This window comes from Ursus maritimus, unplaced genomic scaffold (genome assembly GCF_017311325.1).
Source record: "Ursus maritimus isolate PB19 unplaced genomic scaffold, ASM1731132v1 scaffold_17, whole genome shotgun sequence".
Classification (NCBI taxonomy): Eukaryota; Metazoa; Chordata; class Mammalia; order Carnivora; family Ursidae; genus Ursus; species Ursus maritimus.
This window is the reverse complement of record NW_024424119.1, coordinates 28,263,413-28,283,198: the sequence shown is the minus strand read 5'-3', so window position 1 is coordinate 28,283,198 and position 19,786 is coordinate 28,263,413. Positions and strand designations below refer to the sequence as shown.

Below are 19,786 nucleotides of genomic sequence, written 5' to 3'. Positions count from 1 at the left end.
CTTTTTGTTTCCAGCATGCACCCATTTTGCCTTGTTCATTGGCATATGCGGGGCCAGTTCCTGTTTCTAAAAGGGATCCTTTGAGCCTCGGTAAACACATGGCTTTCAATTAGTCGTGCAATCCTCATTCCCATTTTCATCCCAGCCGCGTCACTAATTTGAGTGTTCTTCACATTCCCCCAAATACAGGCTGTCTTGTGTCAAGCTTCTGATATTGTTCCTCAACCATTGTCTTCTCTCCAGGTCACAGCTCAGAGAACCCCACAACCTAGCATATGACAAACAGGTGTCTGGAGGTTGAACCCTGGGGTAGACGGAGACAGGGGTTTGTGAGATGAGCTTGGAAGGTGATCTGGGACCAAATCCAGGGAGGATCTGAGTGTTAAGCTGAGAACTTCAGACTTTATCCTAAAAGCCAACATCCTCCCAAAGTATATGACATAGAATGCTAATCCCCATTAGGTGTCCCAAAATAAAAGGGAATGGGGGATTTCATGGTCCACTCATTTAAGAAATCCCAAAAACTATGCATCTGCCTCTTGGAAATGTACACTAGGCTTTAGTATGTTAAAGGCTCTGAAAAGTCCTGCAGTTAAAAAAACTGGGTGGCTCAGTCAGTTAAGTGTCCGACTCTTGGTTTCAGCTCAGGTCATGATATCAGGGTTGTGAGATGGAGCCCCGCATTGGGCTTCAAGCTCAGTGCGGAGTCTGCTTAAGATTCTCTCCTTCTCTCTCCCCTTTGCCCTTCCCCCTGCACGCTGGCCCTCTCTCTCTCTCTCTCAAATAAATAAATAATCTTTAAAAATTTTAATTAAACTATTAATATTTAATAATAAAAACATTTTCATTAGCATTTCCAAAACTTTTTTGGCCATGGAACCCTTTTTTCATGGAGCATATTTACACTTACATATTCTGCAGAATATAATTTAGGAAGCGCTGCTGGGGGGGGACGAGGAGTCTTTGTGGGTTTCGAGTAGGAGGGTGCGTGCTTACACTCTGTTTGGGAAAGGTGGTGCTGGCCATCAGGCGCCACTGGGGAGCCTGGAGGCAGGAGGAAAGGAGGCCCCTACGCAGTTCAAGCCAGACGAAATAAGGATCTAAAGCAAAGGTTTCAAATGTTTCAGTGTTTTCTTTCTTTTTTATTTCAAGCTGCATTGTTGTCTTAAAATTGGAAAATCAGTGTTGCTATAATAAATCATAGCACAAGGATTTTACTCAGGCATAAAATCTGAATGAGAAAAGCAATCTGTGCGATCTTGCATCTTCAAAGGAAGCATTTAGCCCAACAGGGTGTTGGAACACAATAGCCATCTGCCTCTGCAAATCACTGGTTCATCAAGGCTTTCCAATCAGAGAGACCCAGATTCATGTCCCAGGGCCGCACCTTCACCTTCGTGGCTCTGTGACCGGGGCCAGGGCCCTGTCTCCATTCGCCCACACTGTAGACAAGAGGAAGAATAACCCTTTCCTCCCCGCGCAGCTTCAAGGACTGCGTGCGGTGACAGGCGCCAAGTCCCTAGCACGGTGCCTGACACGTGAGAGCAGAAACACAGATGTCATCGCCCTTCTCTATTGGCGGCGAGAGGCTGAGCAGGGCTGCTGTAATAAAGAAGCCCTAAAACTTAACAGCAGAACACGTCAGAAGTCTCTCTCTCTCACTCACCGTCCACCTGTGCCTCCGCGTGGTCTCCAGAGTAACTGCCTTCCGCAAGGCAGCTCAGGGATCTGGGCCCGCCGGCAGGTGGGCTGGCGGCTCTCCGGTCCTGCAACAAGGGGTCTAGGTTCGAGCACACAAGGGGCGATGTCACCTCCCTCATAGCGCGCTGGCCAGAATGGGCCCTGGAACCCCCACCTACTGGTGAAGGGGCTGAGAACCATGGACCAGCAGCTGGGGTGTCGGGGAGCCCCTCTGGTCAGCCCACTCCGTCTCTCTGAGCCTGTTTCCCCCTCTGCAGCAGAGGGCTCGCACTTGCTGCCCTACCCTGCATGGGACTGTAAACATCAGTACGTGGAAAATGCTCAGTGATGTGAGAGGTGATGGTGGGCTTGCTTTTCGCCGTGCCAAAGCCCTGTCACTTTCTTTGGTTCACAGGAAAAGTGTACACCTTCCAACCTCCTTAACACTGGGCTCCTCTTATTCCCCCCACCGCATCCTGTCTCTAGGTGCTCACCCCCTTCTCTCATTTGGGCCTTTGAAATTATTTTTCAGTTAGATCGTGAAGGTCACCTAGCAGTAGCCTTTGGTGGCTGAGTTTTGGAGTTGCACAGTAGGGCCGCACACCATGTGTGGAAAGAGACCCCGAAGTGTCGGGAGGGATGAGGAGGGGTCAGTGGTGCATTTCTCCCGGACGGCAGAGAGAACTCTCGGGGGTTCTGCAGCATGAGATCTGTGGTTTCTTAGATCTCTAAGGAACACCAGACAGGGGTGTGTGTGTGTGTGTGTGTGTGTGTGTGTGTGTGTGTGTGTGTGTGACCATTTCAAGCACCAGTATTCCCTTAAACATGGATACTGGCACTGTGGACTGCCAAGCTCCATGCTGTGCTTCAGCTGCCAAATACCCAGAGCAAGCTCAGGGGACAGCCCCAGTGAGTAGGGCTCTAGGTGTGGGGAGGGGACCCCACTCTTGCCCTACTCAGATCCCCTGGGAAACTTGTGTTCTCATAAGAGACCCAGACCCTATGCGGATAGTGACAAGATGAAGGGTGGCCAGGAGAGGGAGAGGGCCCAAAACTGTGCCACGTCCAGCCAGCAAAGAGAGGTCTCAGTGGAATTAGCACCGCTGCAGCCAGGACGGAGCCACGACCCTCAGGGCCCCGGAAGGCAGAACCCAGGACCAGCAGGGGCAAGTTCTGGGGATGCAGTTCTCAGTCCAGGAGGAGGAAGAACATTCACGCTTTAATGTGACCTATCCCAGAATGAACTGTGCTGCCTTCGGAAGTTGTGTCTCATCACCAGAGCTGTGCAAAGAAAGGTTGGAGACACCCTTGGCAGAGACTACACAGGGAGGAATGGAAGTGAAAGAAAACGTTTGGGGCTCTTGAAGCCTAAAAGGTGTGTGAGTCCACAAACTAGAACAACGTGATCTCAGAAGACTGTATGTGTGTATCTCTTAGGAGAGAGAGCGCGCGCGTACTGGCAAGGCAGAAGGAAACGGGCCTAGAAAAGCGAGCCGGCTGCGGGGTGAGGAAGGGGGCATGCCCACTTGCCAGGAGCCTGTTGCCACCCGGGGATCCCAAGCGTGGCCAGCGGTGACAGCAGCACCAATTACTACATCCTATCTTGGAACAATCTTCGCAGCATTGCACTTTGGGGGCTCCCAGTCCGCCTGCCTCCCTGAATGACAACAGGAAAATGAAACGGATGCATTGTTCTCACTGGCACTACCCTGGGGCGTGTGTGTCTCTGGGCTCTGTCGTCTTTTGTCTTCTGTGCTCTTGCTCGGTGCTCAGAGCAACCCTCAAAGCAGGTGACTGGCATTTCTCAGAGGAGAACGTGGGGCTCCAAATGGGCATGTGACAGAGCTGGAGCAAGAACCCTCAACCAGAGGCAAGGCCAGTGGCTGTCCGTCATCCCAGGGCACTGCTGTGTCGCCCTCCTGCCTCTTAGCCAAGGGCAAACAGGAAAATCTGAGATGCAGCAGGGAGCGGGTGGCAGGGGGGAGCACTTGATCCCCGCCAAGGCAGTCACCTTCCTTTCTCCTTGACGAACTGAGACTCCCAGAACGAGCCACAGTTCCAGGGAGTAGCTCAAACACCAGAAAGGGCCCTGGGCTAGGAGTCAGGATGCAAGTGTGTTCCCTGGGGTGGGTTATAGCCTGTTCCTGGGCTCGGTGTTTTCTATGCAAAATGGGAATGAGGCTGATGGCCCTACTGAATTTTTAGGGTTGTTAGGCAGATCGAATGACATTGAAAACCATAAAATTGAGGCACGTGTACAGCAGTGGTAGAATACTCTATCCGATCCTGCAGGCTCGTGCTTCCTGATTTAGAGCCTCCTCGCACCCTAGCTCCGTCCCCTCCCTGTTCACACCAAGCCGGGCGTGGACTTGACAGCAGGCAGTGGCCGTGAACCACCAGCCAGGCCATGCAGCAGACCCCTGCGAGAGGGTGATGAGACACACAGCACCTGCATGGCCAGGCCAGGGCTGAGTAGGGCGAGCTTGGGGCCCTTGAGGTCTGGGCTAAGTGGGGGGGGGGGGGCAGTGCCAGTGTCCCCAGGGACTGGGGCTGGGAGCTCTACTCAGTCCTGGGGCCACAGACCTCTCCCCAGGCCAGGGGCAATTGCCCCCACAAAGAGGCCCTTGGCCTGAGGGGTGCTGGCTTAGAGGCAGGATGAGGGTGAGTGGGCACTTCAGCAGGCAGGCCCAGGCCAGACTGGAAAATACAGAAGGGGCTGCCTTTGGCCAACTCAGAGCCAAGAAAAAGTCTAGCGTAGGGCAGGACCCCAGAGTGACCACAGTGGTAGCTCATGGCTGGAGGTGCCTGGCCATCCATGTGCCCCAAGGCCAAGGAGAGCACCGTCTTGGGACACTTGAAACCCACTACTGACACTCCAGTGACCAGGGCACACTTTGGCGTCGTTCTGGATCTGCGGTTTAAAGCAAAGGTTTGGGAAATTGGGCAGACCAGGGTGCAAGTCACAGCTCTATCATTTAGTGCCTGCGTGACCTTGGGCACACCACTCAGCCTCTCTGCGTCTCATCCAGCGCCCCCTAAAAGGGGGCTCACTAGAGCTCACTCCTGCGGTGACTGTTGGGATGCAACGGGCAGTGTATAGAACACGCTTAGCCCAGAGTCTGGCACACGGTGAGCAGGCAGGAAATGGCGGGGAGGGGGGTGTGGAGAGGAGATACAGGTGGCGGAGGGGATGCTGGGTGATACCGGAGGGGGAGGAATAATCGAACACAGTATGTCCAGCACGGGGTGATGGGCCTCCCTGAAGAGAGGCAGGAAGCACGGGGGCCTCGGGGGGGCAGATGCAGGACAAGAGTCCCTAGAAAGATTTCAGAGATGGAGGAGTGGGTGCTGTTCACATGGTGGTGAAGAAAGGGCATCCCAGGACCTGGAGGGGACATTATGAGGCCTCGCCACGGATGCATGAGGCTGGTGATGGGCGTCAAGGCCCATCACAGAGGGTCACAGTGCTGGAGTCACGGGTCAGGGCGTCTTTCCTGTGGTTTGAGAAGCTGTGGAAGATCTCTGGGTTGGGAGCCAGGGTGGGATCAGAAAGGAAGGGATGCCCGGGGCTCTGGTTTCACTGGTGTGGACAGTGGAGCAGTTCTCTAAGCTAGCCAACCTGGGATGAAGGGCAGCTTTAGGGGACAGAGTGATGAGTTCAGACTGGAAATGTGAGGTCGGAGGCCCAGGAACGTCGAGGAAAGGGTTGCCCTCCGGAGGAGGAAGAGGAGCAAGTAGAGGAAGTGGAGAAGGCCCCAGCGGAGGAGGGCAAAGAGTCAGGAGAAGGCAAGGCCTGGAGGTGAAGGGAGAGAGCGTGGGAGCAGAAGGCTAAATAGGGTCCCCTGCCTTTGACCTCTAGGAGGTTGGTCACCAAGACCATGCGGAGCATCGCAGTGGCCTGGGGATTGTGGCAGCAGGGAAAGAATGTAGATGGCATTCCAGGCCCCTTTTTTTTAGAAAGCTCGGCTGAAGGGCAAGAGAAACAGAAAGCTCCCACAGAGGAGTTTTAGACCTGACTGGGGCTAGGGTGGGGGCAGGGGTGACTGCCCAGGAGAGGGGGTGACAGAGCACAGCATGTGGGAGTTTCCTTCCCTCCATCATGTTCCAGGCAGTGCTGGGGACTTCCCTCATGAAGCTCTGGGTTTCGTGTATGCTCAGGGTTTGCTTTACAACATCTCAGAATCTTACTACTCCTGTGGGCTCTGAAAGACACAGGCCTCCCTTCTCTTGTCTGCTGCTGCTCTTTTCATCAGCCTGCTCATCCTCTGCCCACTGGGTCAGCACCCCCCAGATCCTTGCAGGGGCCTGGTCTTGGGGCCCTCCAGCCTCCACCTCCTACTGATGCCCACCAGTGGCTCTCGCATGCACCCTGGGAAACCCCGTGCTGCGGATCTCTGCCCCGTGGGTTGGGACATGAGGGGTCCGGGCATCCCGGTCCTGCCGAGTTGGTACAAGCCAGACCCCAGGCAGCCGAGCCTGCATCCCATCTGGGGCCGCCACACAGAATCTCCGCATGTTGGCACTTGAGGAGACCTCACAGGCTAAGGGGCTTGCTTGCCCCATGTCAGCCAGCAGACTTGCTGCTTCTACAAAACTCAGGCGACGATGTGACTAGTTAACCCATCTTTCTGCATAACCCAATGTCAGCTGAGGCCTCATGGGCCTTGAGATCTGGGAAGAACTGGACGAGCAGCACAGACGTGGGTGGGTGGCAGACAGACCCAGCTCACGCAGGCAAGCCCTGGGCTGCCTGGTGTCCCATTCAAGGGAAGCCAGAAATCTGGGTGTTCCTGTGAATCACCTGAGTTTTAAATCCTGACCGTGAAGGCAAAATATTCTAAGCCCTGTGTAGCTCAAGTGGAACACATCCGTGGCCCGCACACCCCCAAAGGCCACGGGCTTCTCCCTGCTCTGGCACCCAGCTGTGCCCTGGTGACCCTCTCTCGAGGATGTGCTGCTGGGTCATCATTCCAGAGGGGAGGCGTGTGTTTGGGCCCCGGTCTCGTTCATTACCCAGCCCCGGCAGGCTTGGGGAAAAGCGCATGATGCCAGCGTCCTCGTGCAGACCGTGAAGCCGACGCCCGTGCGCAGCGTGCCTGGTGAAGGTCCCCCCTGATCAAGCACCTCTTGGCTTGGGGTTCGGCAGCAACACCTGTGAGTCCTTCCAGCTCCAGGCTTGCTCCAGAGGCCTCCGACTCAGGCCCAAGGAAAATTGGGGCACCTTTGAAGGCCCCCTGCCCAGGGAGGGGAACAGAGCCAGGCCACAAGGAAGGACAGAAGTTGCGACGCCCGCACCTGCTCTGCAGGGAAGAAGGCTGCCTTGCCTTTGCCTCTGACCTGCTGTGTAACCTTAAGCAAGTCTCTTGTCCTCTCTGGGTCTCAGTTTCCTCACCTGTAGCATGGGTATAAAATTCCTGGCTCCTTCACCAGACTGCCCTGAGGTCGAAATCAAAGAGAGATTCTCGTATAAATACATATGGGCTGCAAAGAGCTAGAAATTACTATACTTGTCAGCCCTTAACATCCCCAAGACAATCCTCACCCCAGCTGTGACCCTTATACAACCATGGGATTTCCCACTAATTCCAAGGTCGAACTCAGAATGCCTCTCTGAACAGGACCAGGCTAGGGTCTTGCTCTCCCCCTGGGGGCCTGATGCTGACCAGGGCCCCTTGCCCTTCTCAGCCAGGTCCCAGCCACCTACCCACCCTCCCCCAGCCACCTCATCTCCCCTCCACAAAGCATTGCTCCATGAGGATGTAGCCAGTGGGCATCGGGTGAGTGGCTCTGGGGCCCATGGACATTGATCTGGAAGCTGTTCACGTGCACCTGAGCAAGGGTGTATGGCACCCACAGATTGGATGCATCGAAAAGCCAGCACCAGAGGGCTGGTGGGGCAGTGCCAAGCACCCATGAATGGTAAATCCCCATAAATGTCAGCTGGTGAGCTGCCCACAAGGCTGGCCCCTCCTGTGCTAGCCCGAGCATGGTCCAGTGCACAGGGCATGGAGGGTCAGGATACCTTTATCTGGGTCTCCATTCAGTCACCCACTTGCTATGAGGCCTCATCTGGGCCTCAGTTTCTCCATCTATAAAAAGAGGAATTGGACTAATGCATGATCCCTTTCATGTTTGGAAATGGGGAGCCAGGGGAGGGAGATTTGGGCTGTCCCAGTGACCAGAGGACACTCCTGGCATTTTGGGCCTGCGGTCTAGAGACTCTGAGTGCTCTGCACGGAACAAGACTGTCCCTCACAATGAAGAATCATACCCCCTCCAAAGAAAAAAATGCAGAAGCACCCCTGTTGAGACACCCTGGTGGGTGATCTCACAGGTCCCTTCCAGATCTGGGATTTGGAAAAAATTCACCCAAATTCATAACCAAATATTCTAAGAAAAATTCCTTACCTTAAATGACAGCTTCTAGCTCTGCTGCCTCAGAGATGTGGGACTGCTCCTGTTGAGATAAGCAGCCCAGCCCCGGAGGGATCCGGAAGGTTCCTTCTGGCTTCAGTGCTCTGACTCTGCAGTTGGAGATAATGATGACGGTTTACACATAAGGAGCAGGCTTTCCAGCCTCTAAAGCCTGCTAAACACACCGTTTACCTCCTGTGATCGTCTTGCCAACCCCGGAGGTTGCAGATGAGCAAACCATGGCTCAGAAAGGCTTAGAGATGTGTTCAAAGTCACACAGCTGGCAAGTGATAGAGCTGGGGTCTGAACCCAGGGCCGTTTCCCCTCCCTGCCCAGACTTCCCTGATGGGACTCCCTCGCCATCTCCCCCAGCAAAAGCAGTGTTGACTCACCTACCTTCCCAGGAAAAGAGAAGCAGCCCAGTAAGGCCAGACAGCCTCGCCTCCCCTCACCACACACACTCAAACTCACATTGATACTCACATACCCTCACCTCCAGTAGGAAAACCTACCAATTTTACCATAGATTTCAAAATCAACTTTGAAATGAAAAAGAATAAAGTAGCACGAATGGCCCAGGGACAAAGTTCTAAAAGCCAGCTTCTGGAAGCTGGTCAGAAGGTAGAAGACACCCCCATCCTTGCAAGAAGCCCTGGCCAAGTGGGGCTGAGAACCTGACCCACTCAGAGCAGCGGCAGCATGAAAGGTCCAAGGGACAAAGGGCCCCATGATCACAGGTGCGGCACGTGACCCTCTTCACTCCCGCCACCCGGAGCCCCCACCCTCCCTGCCCAGACCAGCAACATGGCTAGCCCTAAGCGCCCTGGCCAGCCCCACGCAGGACACACGGAAACACAGTACTACTGGGGTCTGATCCGGGGTTAGAACATAGAGACAAGCCTTCAAGTCTGCGCTTGTGCTCAGCTGTCACTGTGGGTCACAGGTGTGCAAGCGACAGAAGAATCTGCATTTTTAAGCAAAGAAGATCCTTTAAGGCCTTGCCGCCCAGACAACAGTCCCGGGACTAGCAGCATCGGTGTCATCTGGGAGCTGCTTCAAGATGCAGCACCGTGGGCACCACCCAGACCTACTGACCCCATCTGCACTTTAACAAACTCCCTGGGGGCTTGTGTGCACAGCATCGAGTGGGAAGCAGAGCTGGTCCCTCACTGACTATATGCCAGCCACACTGGCTTCCTTTGGGTTCCTGAAACACACCGAAGCCCTTCCTACTTGCTGTGCCCTCTCTCAGGAATGCTGTCCCCTAGGTTCTCACATGGCTGCTGTTCCTCAGACTGAATGTCTCCACTTCAGAAAAGCCTTCCCAGACCACCCGATCTGAAGCCGATGCCCCTCTTGGCCCTTCTAGTTCCCGTTTGCAGCACGGATCGCTGTTCTCTTCGCAGCTGTGCTGTGTGGTCTGCCCTTGCTAGAACGCCCGCTCCAAGAAGACAAGCACCCGGTCAGCCTGACACACCTGGGCCCAATGTGGAGCACAGTGCCGGGCACACAGCAGGCAGAGTGAGTGTCAGACAAATACAGTCTGAAATGAAATATAGGACGACTGTCACCATCCCTCCGTTATTCCGGCTCACATTAACTACGCTGTAAGTTAGCCCTCGGACTCACTTTGCAAGCGGGGAACTGAGGTCTAGAAAAGGGTGGGGCATGTCCACGGTCACCCGGCAAGTCTGTGGCAGAGCAAAACCAAGGCCTTTGACCTTTCAGGACTCAGCACCTCAACCCATGCCCGGACCCCCTGCCCCTCCGTGCCTGCGGCCTGACAAAGCAGGATGTGTGCGGGGGCCACTGACCTACATTGTGAGTAATTGCATTATGCAGAGGGACTCTCAAGCCAGCTGCTCTCCTTTGGCTGCACAGATGGGGGAGGCTTTCCCAGGCAGCTTCTGCATGCCTCCCGCAGAGCAGCGGGCTGGACCGGGAGTCAGGTGTGAGCACTTCCAGCCTGCGGCCGGCACAGACAGGCATGGCCTCGCTGCCGGGCACTGCGCCCCGTCAGGCAGGAAGAGCACCTAACCAGCTTGTGTGCAACTAGCGCCACCGAAGCACGGCCTTCACGGAGCTCCAGGGGCTTCAGAGGAGGCCTCTACGGAGCACTTCACAATGAAGTCGTTCCTCCCACAAGCAGCCCCTCCCAGTTTCTACAGCAGGGTTCTAAGATTATGCCCACTGTCTCCTTGGAATGTGATGTGGTGCTCGCGAGAGGCAGGGCAGGCTGGGAAAGGCACCTGGTGAGGGAGGAAAGACCACTGGTGTGGGTGGCAGACAGACCTGGCTTTGAACCCAGCTCCGACACTTACTAGCTGCAGATTTGGGGCAAGTTCTTTCTGTGCCTCCGCTTTCTCATCTGTAAAATGGATACGACACGTCGTTGGATTCTTAAGAGGCTTTGACAAGACAGCGTAGGTAGAGTTGGCAGCTTTGCACCTGAAGCGTTGTTGTCACCCGTGACGAGCAGCACTCGGTGTTCCTAGGGCAGCTGTTACTGGGTGAGGTCGACTCCCTCCCCCTCTGAGGCTGTCTCTCGTGGAATTGTCCTGATCTTACCAGAGCGGAAGAGCCCTGAGGACTGGCTTTGTCTGTCCTGGTGATTGTTGAATTCCCCTCTGCCCAGAACAGTACCTAGCAAATGGTAGTGCTTCGTAGCTATGTTGGAATGAATGAATGATTACTTGGGTAATTGCCCAGGTGGGCAACAAGTAAGGAAGAGAAATAAAGAAGGGAAAAAGCAATTCGAAAGCTCTTATAGGCTGGTCATCCATGGAGATTGATTTAGACCAGTGGAAATGCTGTAGTCCCTAGTCATACAGAGAGGCAGGGGTGAAATCCTGGCTCAGACTCTGATAGGAGACCATAGTATGCCGTCTGCAGGGGTCTGTGCCCTGTGTGTGTGCTGCCGGAGCGAGCACGGGTCAGTGCCCTGGGATCGCTGGCCCTGGGCTGCAAGGCAGGCCCACACTGAGAGCAGGATGAATGTAGGGTCAGTAGGCTTGGGTCCTCCAGCCCCATATTCCCCAATATCCCCTACCGTCCCACGCCACTCCTGCCGTCTGGAAGGGGTGGGCGGCCGGTCCTCCAAGGTGCCTGGAAATCTGGCCTCCTTTAAGATCATTGGGTGCCTTCTAAAGTAGCACAGGATGCTGCTGAAGGCCTCGAGGCCCCACTGAGCCACAAAAGTAGCTCCGTGTCCTCAGTAGAGGGTGATCTGGGGCCACTCGGCCAGACCCTCCGTTCAGGTCTTGGATGCCCTCTAGTGGCACCTTGGTGTATGACAACGACTCCAAGTAAGCCCTCAGGTGGTGGCGCCTTTCCAAGCCCCCACTGCCCTCCCTCCCCATTCCCCCACCAACCCACCCTTTGCATCATCAAATACATCCCTCCCCATGTGTGTGACTGCTCAGACCACTCTGAATTCCAGTCCCAGGCACGATTAGAACAGATCAGATAAGAAAACGCATGGCTTTTACAGTTGGCTTTGAGATTCAGTACAGGGGTACTATGCAGACTCCCCATCTCCTAGCCCCAGGAGTGCATGAAACTCATCGTTCCTAAACCTCCCCCCAACCCCTGCTGCTCTGATCCACGTACAGTGTGCCCAGACATGGGGTTGTGTGGGGATGACGTTAATGATCAAGAGATTTTTGTGGCTTCTTTCTGGATCTGCGCCTGGGAGGATAGGGCAGAAGCAGCTCCGCCCACCCTCGGACCACTGACTTCTCTGAACTCTCGACTGGCCCTTGATTTTTTGCTGCCCTCCCACCTCTGCAGTGGAGGCTGTGCTCAAGCTTATTGAGATGGGTGGGGAGCTAAAAGACCAGATGTAGGCATTCGGTCAGAGCAGACCAGGATGGGGAGCGTGGCAGGGGGAAGGTAACCTGGCTAGAATGTCAGCTGCAGAAGGGGGGAGACAGAGCTAGTAGCAGTCCGAGGAAAACTACCTAATGGAATCAAGCATGAGGAACATATGAATCACGAGTGGAAGGTAGTTGTTTAGAAAGCCGAGGAGATGTGGAGCAAGGGCACTGGCAGCCTCATTCGCCACCACCTGGAGGGTTGAGATCGATTACAGGACTATAGATCGATGGTAAACTCAAGCAGGTTGAAGGACCAGGTCGACTCCTGGCAGGGGGCGATGTGTGTCTTCACTGCAGCTCTTGGCCTCCTGAGGGAGGGCGTGCAGACGCAAGGAGAGAGCTCGGATTATTCTGAGGACCCCAGAGGAGAGGCAAGGACCAGTGGGGTGGAGGTATAGGACAAGGTTCTGGTTCGGTAAAAGAACTGTGCAGCCACTCAGCAAGAGTGGGAGGGGGCAGGCTCTCTGTCACTGGGGATGTAAGAGCCAGACAACCACTCGGCTTGCCGTGGATAGAGTTTTCATAACATTGAACAATGGGGTATGACAGCATCTGTCCTTTATACAGAGAGAATCTAAGAGTCCATCATAAATTATTGCCTTTCATTGTAGAACAACAGCTACTATCATCATTAATGGGTTTGCTATTCAGGCATGACCGTAATGGGCCTGTGCTACTGCATTCTGATGTCTGCTTGGTTGTCAGGCATTAGAGAAACCAGGTTTCACTGTTGGAAATCACTGTTGACCTTCGGACCAGCTCCTTTCACCGCCTTTCGCTGTCTCCTCAATTAAACAATGAAAAGACATTAGGAAACCCCCCATCACCGTTACTAGAATCCAGCCCAGCTCCTGAGTGGGTCGCAGCGGAGGGGAAATCTCTGGCCTGGCAGCTCTGACTGTGGGTCCTGGAGATCACCTTCTCCTGGGCTGTCTCTCACTAGTCCCCACTGCTGCCATGGCAGAGGCCTCAGGGAGTCACTCGGAGCCTATGTGTGGACTCAATGACCATGGAACCAACGCGGCTGAGCTAAGGCTTTCTGTGGCTTAGGACAACAAAAGGAAAAACAAGCCTGAGAGAGCATGCAACTGGATGGTCTGGTTACAGAATGGCCTGAGTACACAGGCCCCACTTCCCTCGCTCTTCTTGCTTCCATGTGGAACCCCAGTCATTCCCTAAATCACAGGAGTCCAGACCATTGCCTGCTTCAAAGGCCAGGCTGAGAGTGCAGGGCCCAAAGAAATAGGGTGCCCATTCCCTGTTACCTAAGGCCTGCTTTCCACATTCCCAGATCCCACCAAAATGTCCCTTCTTCCTGGTGAGTGATGCTGGGGCTGCCTGCCTCTTACCCTCGGGCATGTGGCTTTACCCTGGGTCTCAACAGGACAACTCCATCCTGGACACAGTTCTTTGACGAGATACTCTCAGTGGGTATCTGTTCTAAAGGCAAACAGATTTGCAAATATATCTTCAACTTTACTTTGTAAATTTGCTATTGGTAGTGCATCGATGTAGAAATTCTAAAACTATTTTGTGTCTATTGAGTATTGAGCAAATGAGTGACTACTTTGATATTGTGGGAAACCAGGGATCTCACTATGAGAGAAGAAAGATGCAAATACAGGACGGGAAGAAGCAAGAACCCTGTGGCATAGGACTTTATCTACATCTATAAACAGATGGTAGGGAGACAAGGATAGATACATAGAATGATATTGGATGGATGGAAGGATGGATGGATGGGTAGATTAGATAGATAGATAGATAGATAGATAGATAGATAGATAGATAGATAAGGGAGGGAGTGAGGGAAGGAAGGAAGGGCCTAAACGTAATGTTATCCTAGGAACAGCGAGCACATCTAGTGCCCAGATCTTGGTTTCTAAATATCATTCTCCACCAGAAAGACCCAAGACTCCTCAGAGAAATGGCTGGTTCTGAGGCTGGGGAAAGGGAAGGACAAAGAAGTACAAGTACGTATTGTGCCAAGACTTAGGAAAGTGCTCCCAAAAAGTATGGGGATGTATTGAAAAAACACATGAGGCTGCATGAGGGAGTTTCCACTGGCCAAATCTGGGAAAATTTGAACATTAAAATGAATGATAGTAATGGAAATGAAAAAGGAACCCCCAAGGGGCGCCTGGGTGGCACAGCGGTTAGGCGTCTGCCTTCGGCTCAGGGCGTGATCCCGGCGATCTGGGATGGAGCCCCACATCAGGCTCTTCCGCTATGAGCCTGCTTCTTCCTCTCCCACTCCCCCTGCTTGTGTTCCCTCTCTCGCTGGTTGTCTCTATCTCTGTCGAATAAATAAATAAAATCTTTAAAAAAAAAAAAAAGAAAAGAAAAAGGAACCCCTAAATGCAAACTGATATGCATAAATAAATGGGAGGAAAGGAAAGATCTTGTTTACAGTGGGGTGCCAGTATGTAAATGAAATGATAGAGGTCCAAAATCACCATTTTGTGCCACCAAAGGAATGTGACTCAGGTAGAAACCATCACTGGATGCTGAAACCACTGAGTTGATGTCTGTGGGGGAAAAGGGCCACTCACAGAGTCTCAAAGTATTTCCCACAGAGTATTTATTAATTACAAGGGGGAAATGGTACCTTTGAAGTGGAGAGATCTGGCAGACATCACCTGAACCAAATGATCACAGTTAACATCAGCAATAATGGGACAAAGTGCCATCATGTGCCACTGAGGTGGAGCTGCAAGGAGGCAGAAACGTCACTTTACATAGGATTCCTGCCCTGAATGCTTAACCCGAATCTAATCATGAAAACACATCAGACAAACCCAAATTGAAGGACATTCGACCAAATAAATGAACCGGATTCTTTAGAAATACCCATGACATAAAAGACCAAAGTAGGCTGAGGAATTGTTGAAGATTAAAGGAGACTAAAGACAAGTAAATGCAGGGCAGGGTCCCAGATTGGACCCTGCTTTGGAAAAACCACAATTGTCTGAAAGGCCATTATTGGGTCAATTGGCAAAATTTGAAAATTGATAACATATTAGATACTGTATCAGTTAAATGTCCTCAATTTGATAAGTAGATGTGGTTATATAAGAGAATCTCCTCATTCTTAGGAAATGCTTGCTAGATATTTAGGGGTGAAATGTCAGGATGTCTGCAACTTACTCTTAAATGGTTCAGAAAAAAACATATGTAGAATTTTTTTTTTTCGTCCATTCGCTGGGTGTGTTTTTCTCCTCTTTCCACCATGTGGCTGATTCTCACCCAGAGTTTCCCAGCTCAAATTCCTGAGAGAGAGACTGTGTTTGCATAGGGTCCTCACCACCATCCCTCTTTGAGCAGAGCACTGCACTAGGAAACTTCCTAAGTCTCTGACCAGGCTCTGGATTGGCTGCTGTGGGTCAGGTACCCACCCTCTGTCCAATCAGCTTTGGCCCAGGATGGGTCATGTGGTATATAACATGGCTGCCCCCACTGCTCGCTCGCTGGGGGTGATGGGCAAGAAGGTCTCCTTAGAAGAGCTCCACAGGCCCCAAGGCTGGCCCAGCCAGCAGTTACTGGAGTTAATCCCAGAGACACCTGAAGCCCTCTTGACATAGCTTTGTGCCTTATTCTCACCTTCACTCTTTGAACAAACATTGCAGATGCATGCAGCTCTCACGCTAAGTACTAGAAGCACAAGAAGTGACCCACTCCCCACCCTCAGGAGATCTGACTCATGTTTGAAAGGCATGAAGAATGCAGATAACTAGAGTGCAGGGCTGAATCATGACCAACAAACAGAAAGCAGCTTCATGGGAACATAGAAGAGGGGTCCAAAAGGCTTCCTGGACAAGGGACTGCCTGTAGCTCATGGGAGGGCAAGTGGCCCTCAGCTGGGGCCCTGGCTGCTGGAAAGGTGCCCAGTGCCATCCCTGGGTTTCTGTTTTCTCTTTGCACAGCCGGACCCAGCAGGACGGGACATCTCTATTCGCCCTCTCCTGGAGCACTGTGAGAACACCCACATGACCATCTGGCTTGGCATCGTCTATGCCTACAAGGGGCTTCTCATGGTAGGTGCGGAGCAGAAGGCAGAGGTTGGGGGGCTGCTTCTCTGTTAGAGCTCTCTCTCCCAGGGGCCTCTGTGAACATAAAAATAAACAGAGCCCCCAGGACAAAGCACTTACTAACTGCCAGGCCCCATGTCTGCCACGTGTTCTCTCAATTCCCACAATAACCCTCTGAGATGGGTGCAGATAATGCCCCATTTCACTGATGACGATGCTGAGACTTGGTTTGCCCGAGGTCACTCAATAGTAAGAGGCAGATTCAAGAGCTTAACCACAGAGTAACCCCAACACCTGTGAGTGTGCCTCACCACAGCCACCGTACTGCTCCCAGAATGGCAGTCTATCAACATCTGGCGCACGTTCACATCCCACATGTTACTGGATTCTCTCAAAATCTGTGGGAGATGAGTGGAATCTTCCTCCTCTTATAGAAGTCAGGCTCAGAGAGGTTAAAGGACACTAGTAACCTCCAACCTCCGAACCCAGTACTCTTTCCACTCCCCCCATCTGTTAGAATCAAAGATCACAAACCAAGCCCACCCCACACTTCTGGAAGGACTTGAAAGGGCAGCCACATCCCACCTTATCCCACGATGAGCCCTGAATCTTCTCTCCAATCCTGTGCAAACCGTGCTTCTACTGAAATCCCTCCAGGGACAGGAAACCAGCTCCCATGCCCTCTGACTCACGTCTTTCTACAGGAAAGTTAAGCCGCCATCCACTTCTGTGTAGCCTCCACTTAGAGGCCAAGAATGAAGCCTTCTCCAAAGATCAGATAAAATGGGATTTCTTGTACTGCTCAAATGCATCCTTACCTGCCCCTGCTTTGGAGAACTATTTCTGAGGGGCCACACCAGAAGAGCGTGTATTAGGGGACCGTAGGCAGAGATTGTCCCCCACTTCATACTAGTTGAGACTAGTTTCCATAGGGATTCTATGAGGACCACTGGGCTGCAGCCTGGGCCCCACGAGGTAGTGACCCCGAAGGTGTCCACAGGAGGTGCCCAGAGTGGAAATGGGACTTTGAGGATTGGGCAGTGGCCCTGGGCTTGGAGAAGGGTGCTCAGGAGACATGGTCACCGGAGCTGTGAGAGACAGGAGGCATAGACCTGAAGGCAGAGCCATCATCAGTGGCAGAGTTGCCAGAGGGCAGCTGTCAAGCCCACATTAGTGAAGGATTTTGTACAACAGAGCAGTGGCTGCGATGGGTGGTGGCCCCCAGGAAGGAAGGCGCTTCCTTCACAGGGGATGAGCAGTACCCGTGACTTGAGGCCCCCAGCCCTTGCTGAATGAAGAGAGTGAAACCCGACTCTCCAGGACCCCTCCCACTCCAAGCTCCCTGATCCTGAGACTCTGTGAAATTCAATTACGAGGAATCCAATTGACTCTTTAAACGGCGTTTATCTGTAATGTTTTGACCATCCGTTATCTTCTCCGCCTAGTTGCGAAAGTGGTTGGAGATGACCATATCTCCTCCAGTGAAGCTAACACCTTCAGCCCGATCGTGTCAGTAAAAGCTGTATTTGGCAGCACAAGTGCTTGACTGTTTCCAGTGTGCAGAAGGAATTGTCCTCAGCCCTCCTGGCCCTTAGGGTTTGTGACTAAAATTCTAGCTCCTAGCGCCTCCCACTCTGAAACCACAGGATTTCAAGGCTGGGGAGAGTATGCCCAGCCCTGCAGGCCCACTCCCCTGTCAGAGTTTCAGCACTTCTAGCCCCCGCTGAACATCCCGACAAGCGCTCCCTCACTCACGGCTGCCATAGCTCCACAGGTGGGGAGCTCACCTGCTTCGGAGGGTCCTGTGGCTGCCGTAACGAATCTCCACAAACTGGTGAACACAGACCAGCTCGAAACAACACACATTTATTCTCTCACAGTTCTAGAAGCCAGGAGTCGAAAGCCAAGGTTGAGCCGTGCCCCCTCCAACGGCTCTAGGGAGAATGCTTTCTTGCCTCCCCACAGCCGCTGATGGCTCCGGGCATTCCTTGGCTTGCAGCCTCATCACTCCAGTCTCCACCTCCGTCTTCACACGGCCATCTCTCCTCTGTGCGTCTCTTACAAGGACACTTGTCCTTTGATTTAGGGCTCACCTGGATAATCCAGGCTGATCTCATCTCAGCCTTTATTAGATCGGTGAAGGCCTTTTCTCCAAATATGCAGTTCCAGTGAATTAGGATATGGACATATGTTTTAGGGCCACCATTCAACCCACTATAGATGGGTTGCTTTTCTAGAAGGTTCTTCCTTATCCTCAGCCAAAATCTGCCTCGATATAACTTGTGCCCATGAAACTTCATTCTATCCTTGAAGGCCTAAGAATGAGTTACTGTCCATTTCCTTCTGACACATTTCAGAGATTTGCAGCCAACCACCAGGTCCCCAGAATTGCCTACATTTTATGAGGTGTAGAGACTCTTGTGATGGTTTGGTGTGGGCCCCTGGGCAGGTCCAGCCTCTGCCTCTTCCCTTGGAAGATGTGGACGGCCAGGCCCAGCCGTCACAGCCCCCACTGTGGAACTGAAGGAACCACACACACGAAGAAACCAGCACAAAGCAGGCTTTCAACAGCCACTGGACTCTTTCCCTCCCTTGGTATCTGCTGCCTGGGCTTCCGGCTCCCCATTTTGAAAGGCATCTTTAAAGAATAAATCCGTCTGGGACACCTGGCTGGTTTCTACAGTGGAGGGTGCGACTCTTGATCTTGGGGTTGTAGGCTTGGGCCCCATGTTGGGTGTAGAGATCACTTAAAAATAAAATATTTTTAAAAAAATTTTTAAATAATAATAATAATAAATCTGCCCATGAGACAATATGCTTAGAGAAAAGGAGAGGAAAGCAGCCATGGTTGTGTATATAATACCAATTAACAAAATAACTTTTAACGAACTCTTATAAGCGGGCACGTCAGTTTACAAAATACTTTCACAGCTATCCTCCCATTTCATCTGGATACAAACCCTGTGAGATGGTGTTATTATTATCCCCATTCCACAGCCGGTGAAACTGAGGCCCTGAGAGGCAAAGTGACTTGCCTAAAGATTCCAGATCCTCCAGCCTTGTGCCAGCCACCTTTCTAGCACACAGCATCGTGCTGCCCTACTAAGTCAAACCTGAAAACAGAATCCCTCAGTGTGTTATTAAATGGCTCATGCAGCTTTGGATGCCCTGAACTGCAGTGGTGAGGTCAGAGGGAAGAGGGGCCTTTGAGGAAAGGCCTCCTGGAAAGGCCGGATGGCAGCCAAAGCCCCTGCACAGTCACCAGTCCTGGTCAGCTCCTCCCCCACCCACACCACCATTCTGCCTGGCATTCCATCTGCACTTATTCCGCAACGGGCCCTCCCCTTAAACCACCCATGAAGGCTAAACCCTCCACACCCTGCTTCAGATCACATTGGACCTCTCCCTTGTCTGTTTCTGTTGGGAGATTTATTGGTTAGGAGTAGAACTACAAGTGATAGAAAACCCAAAATTATAGTGGTTAAATAGATAGTTAGCTTCCTTCTCAGATGAGCAACCCAGGGCTGGTGGGGGACTCCCAGAATCTCAGCTCCATAGATCTTGTGGCTCCCCCATCTTCACCATACAGCTTCCACATTGTAGACTCAGATGACTTTTTGGTCTAAGATGGTTGCTCAAGCTCCACCCATCACTGTCCACTCCATCTACTAGGAAGGAGGGAAAGGAACACCGTTTCCCTTTAGAGATACTTCCCAGAACTTGTACATACCACTTCCACCTACATGGTACTGTCCTGAACCTACTCATACACCACACCTAGCTTCAAGG

General features: G+C 52.6%; 1 protein-coding gene and 1 long non-coding RNA gene across 3 annotated transcripts in view; one reads left to right on the top strand and one right to left on the bottom strand.

The window, feature by feature from the left end:
- GABBR2 (gamma-aminobutyric acid type B receptor subunit 2) overlaps positions 1-19,786 on the top strand; it is a 333,176-nt gene that overhangs the window by 300,610 nt on the left and 12,780 nt on the right. Inside the window, exon 14 of the mRNA XM_040631654.1 lies at positions 15,893-16,003. Within this exon, the coding sequence (XP_040487588.1) occupies positions 15,893-16,003 (111 nt within the window). The remainder of the gene's footprint in view (positions 1-15,892; positions 16,004-19,786) is intronic.
- On the bottom strand, positions 1,122-8,162 carry LOC103678506. Of its 2 annotated transcripts, XR_572702.2 has the most exons (5): positions 8,089-8,162; positions 7,703-7,769; positions 7,073-7,116; positions 1,667-1,766; positions 1,122-1,442 (listed from the first exon to the last, which is right to left on the bottom strand). It is a non-coding gene; the product is annotated as an uncharacterized LOC103678506 (long non-coding RNA). The 2 variants fall into 2 exon arrangements; XR_572703.2 differs by lacking the exon at positions 7,703-7,769.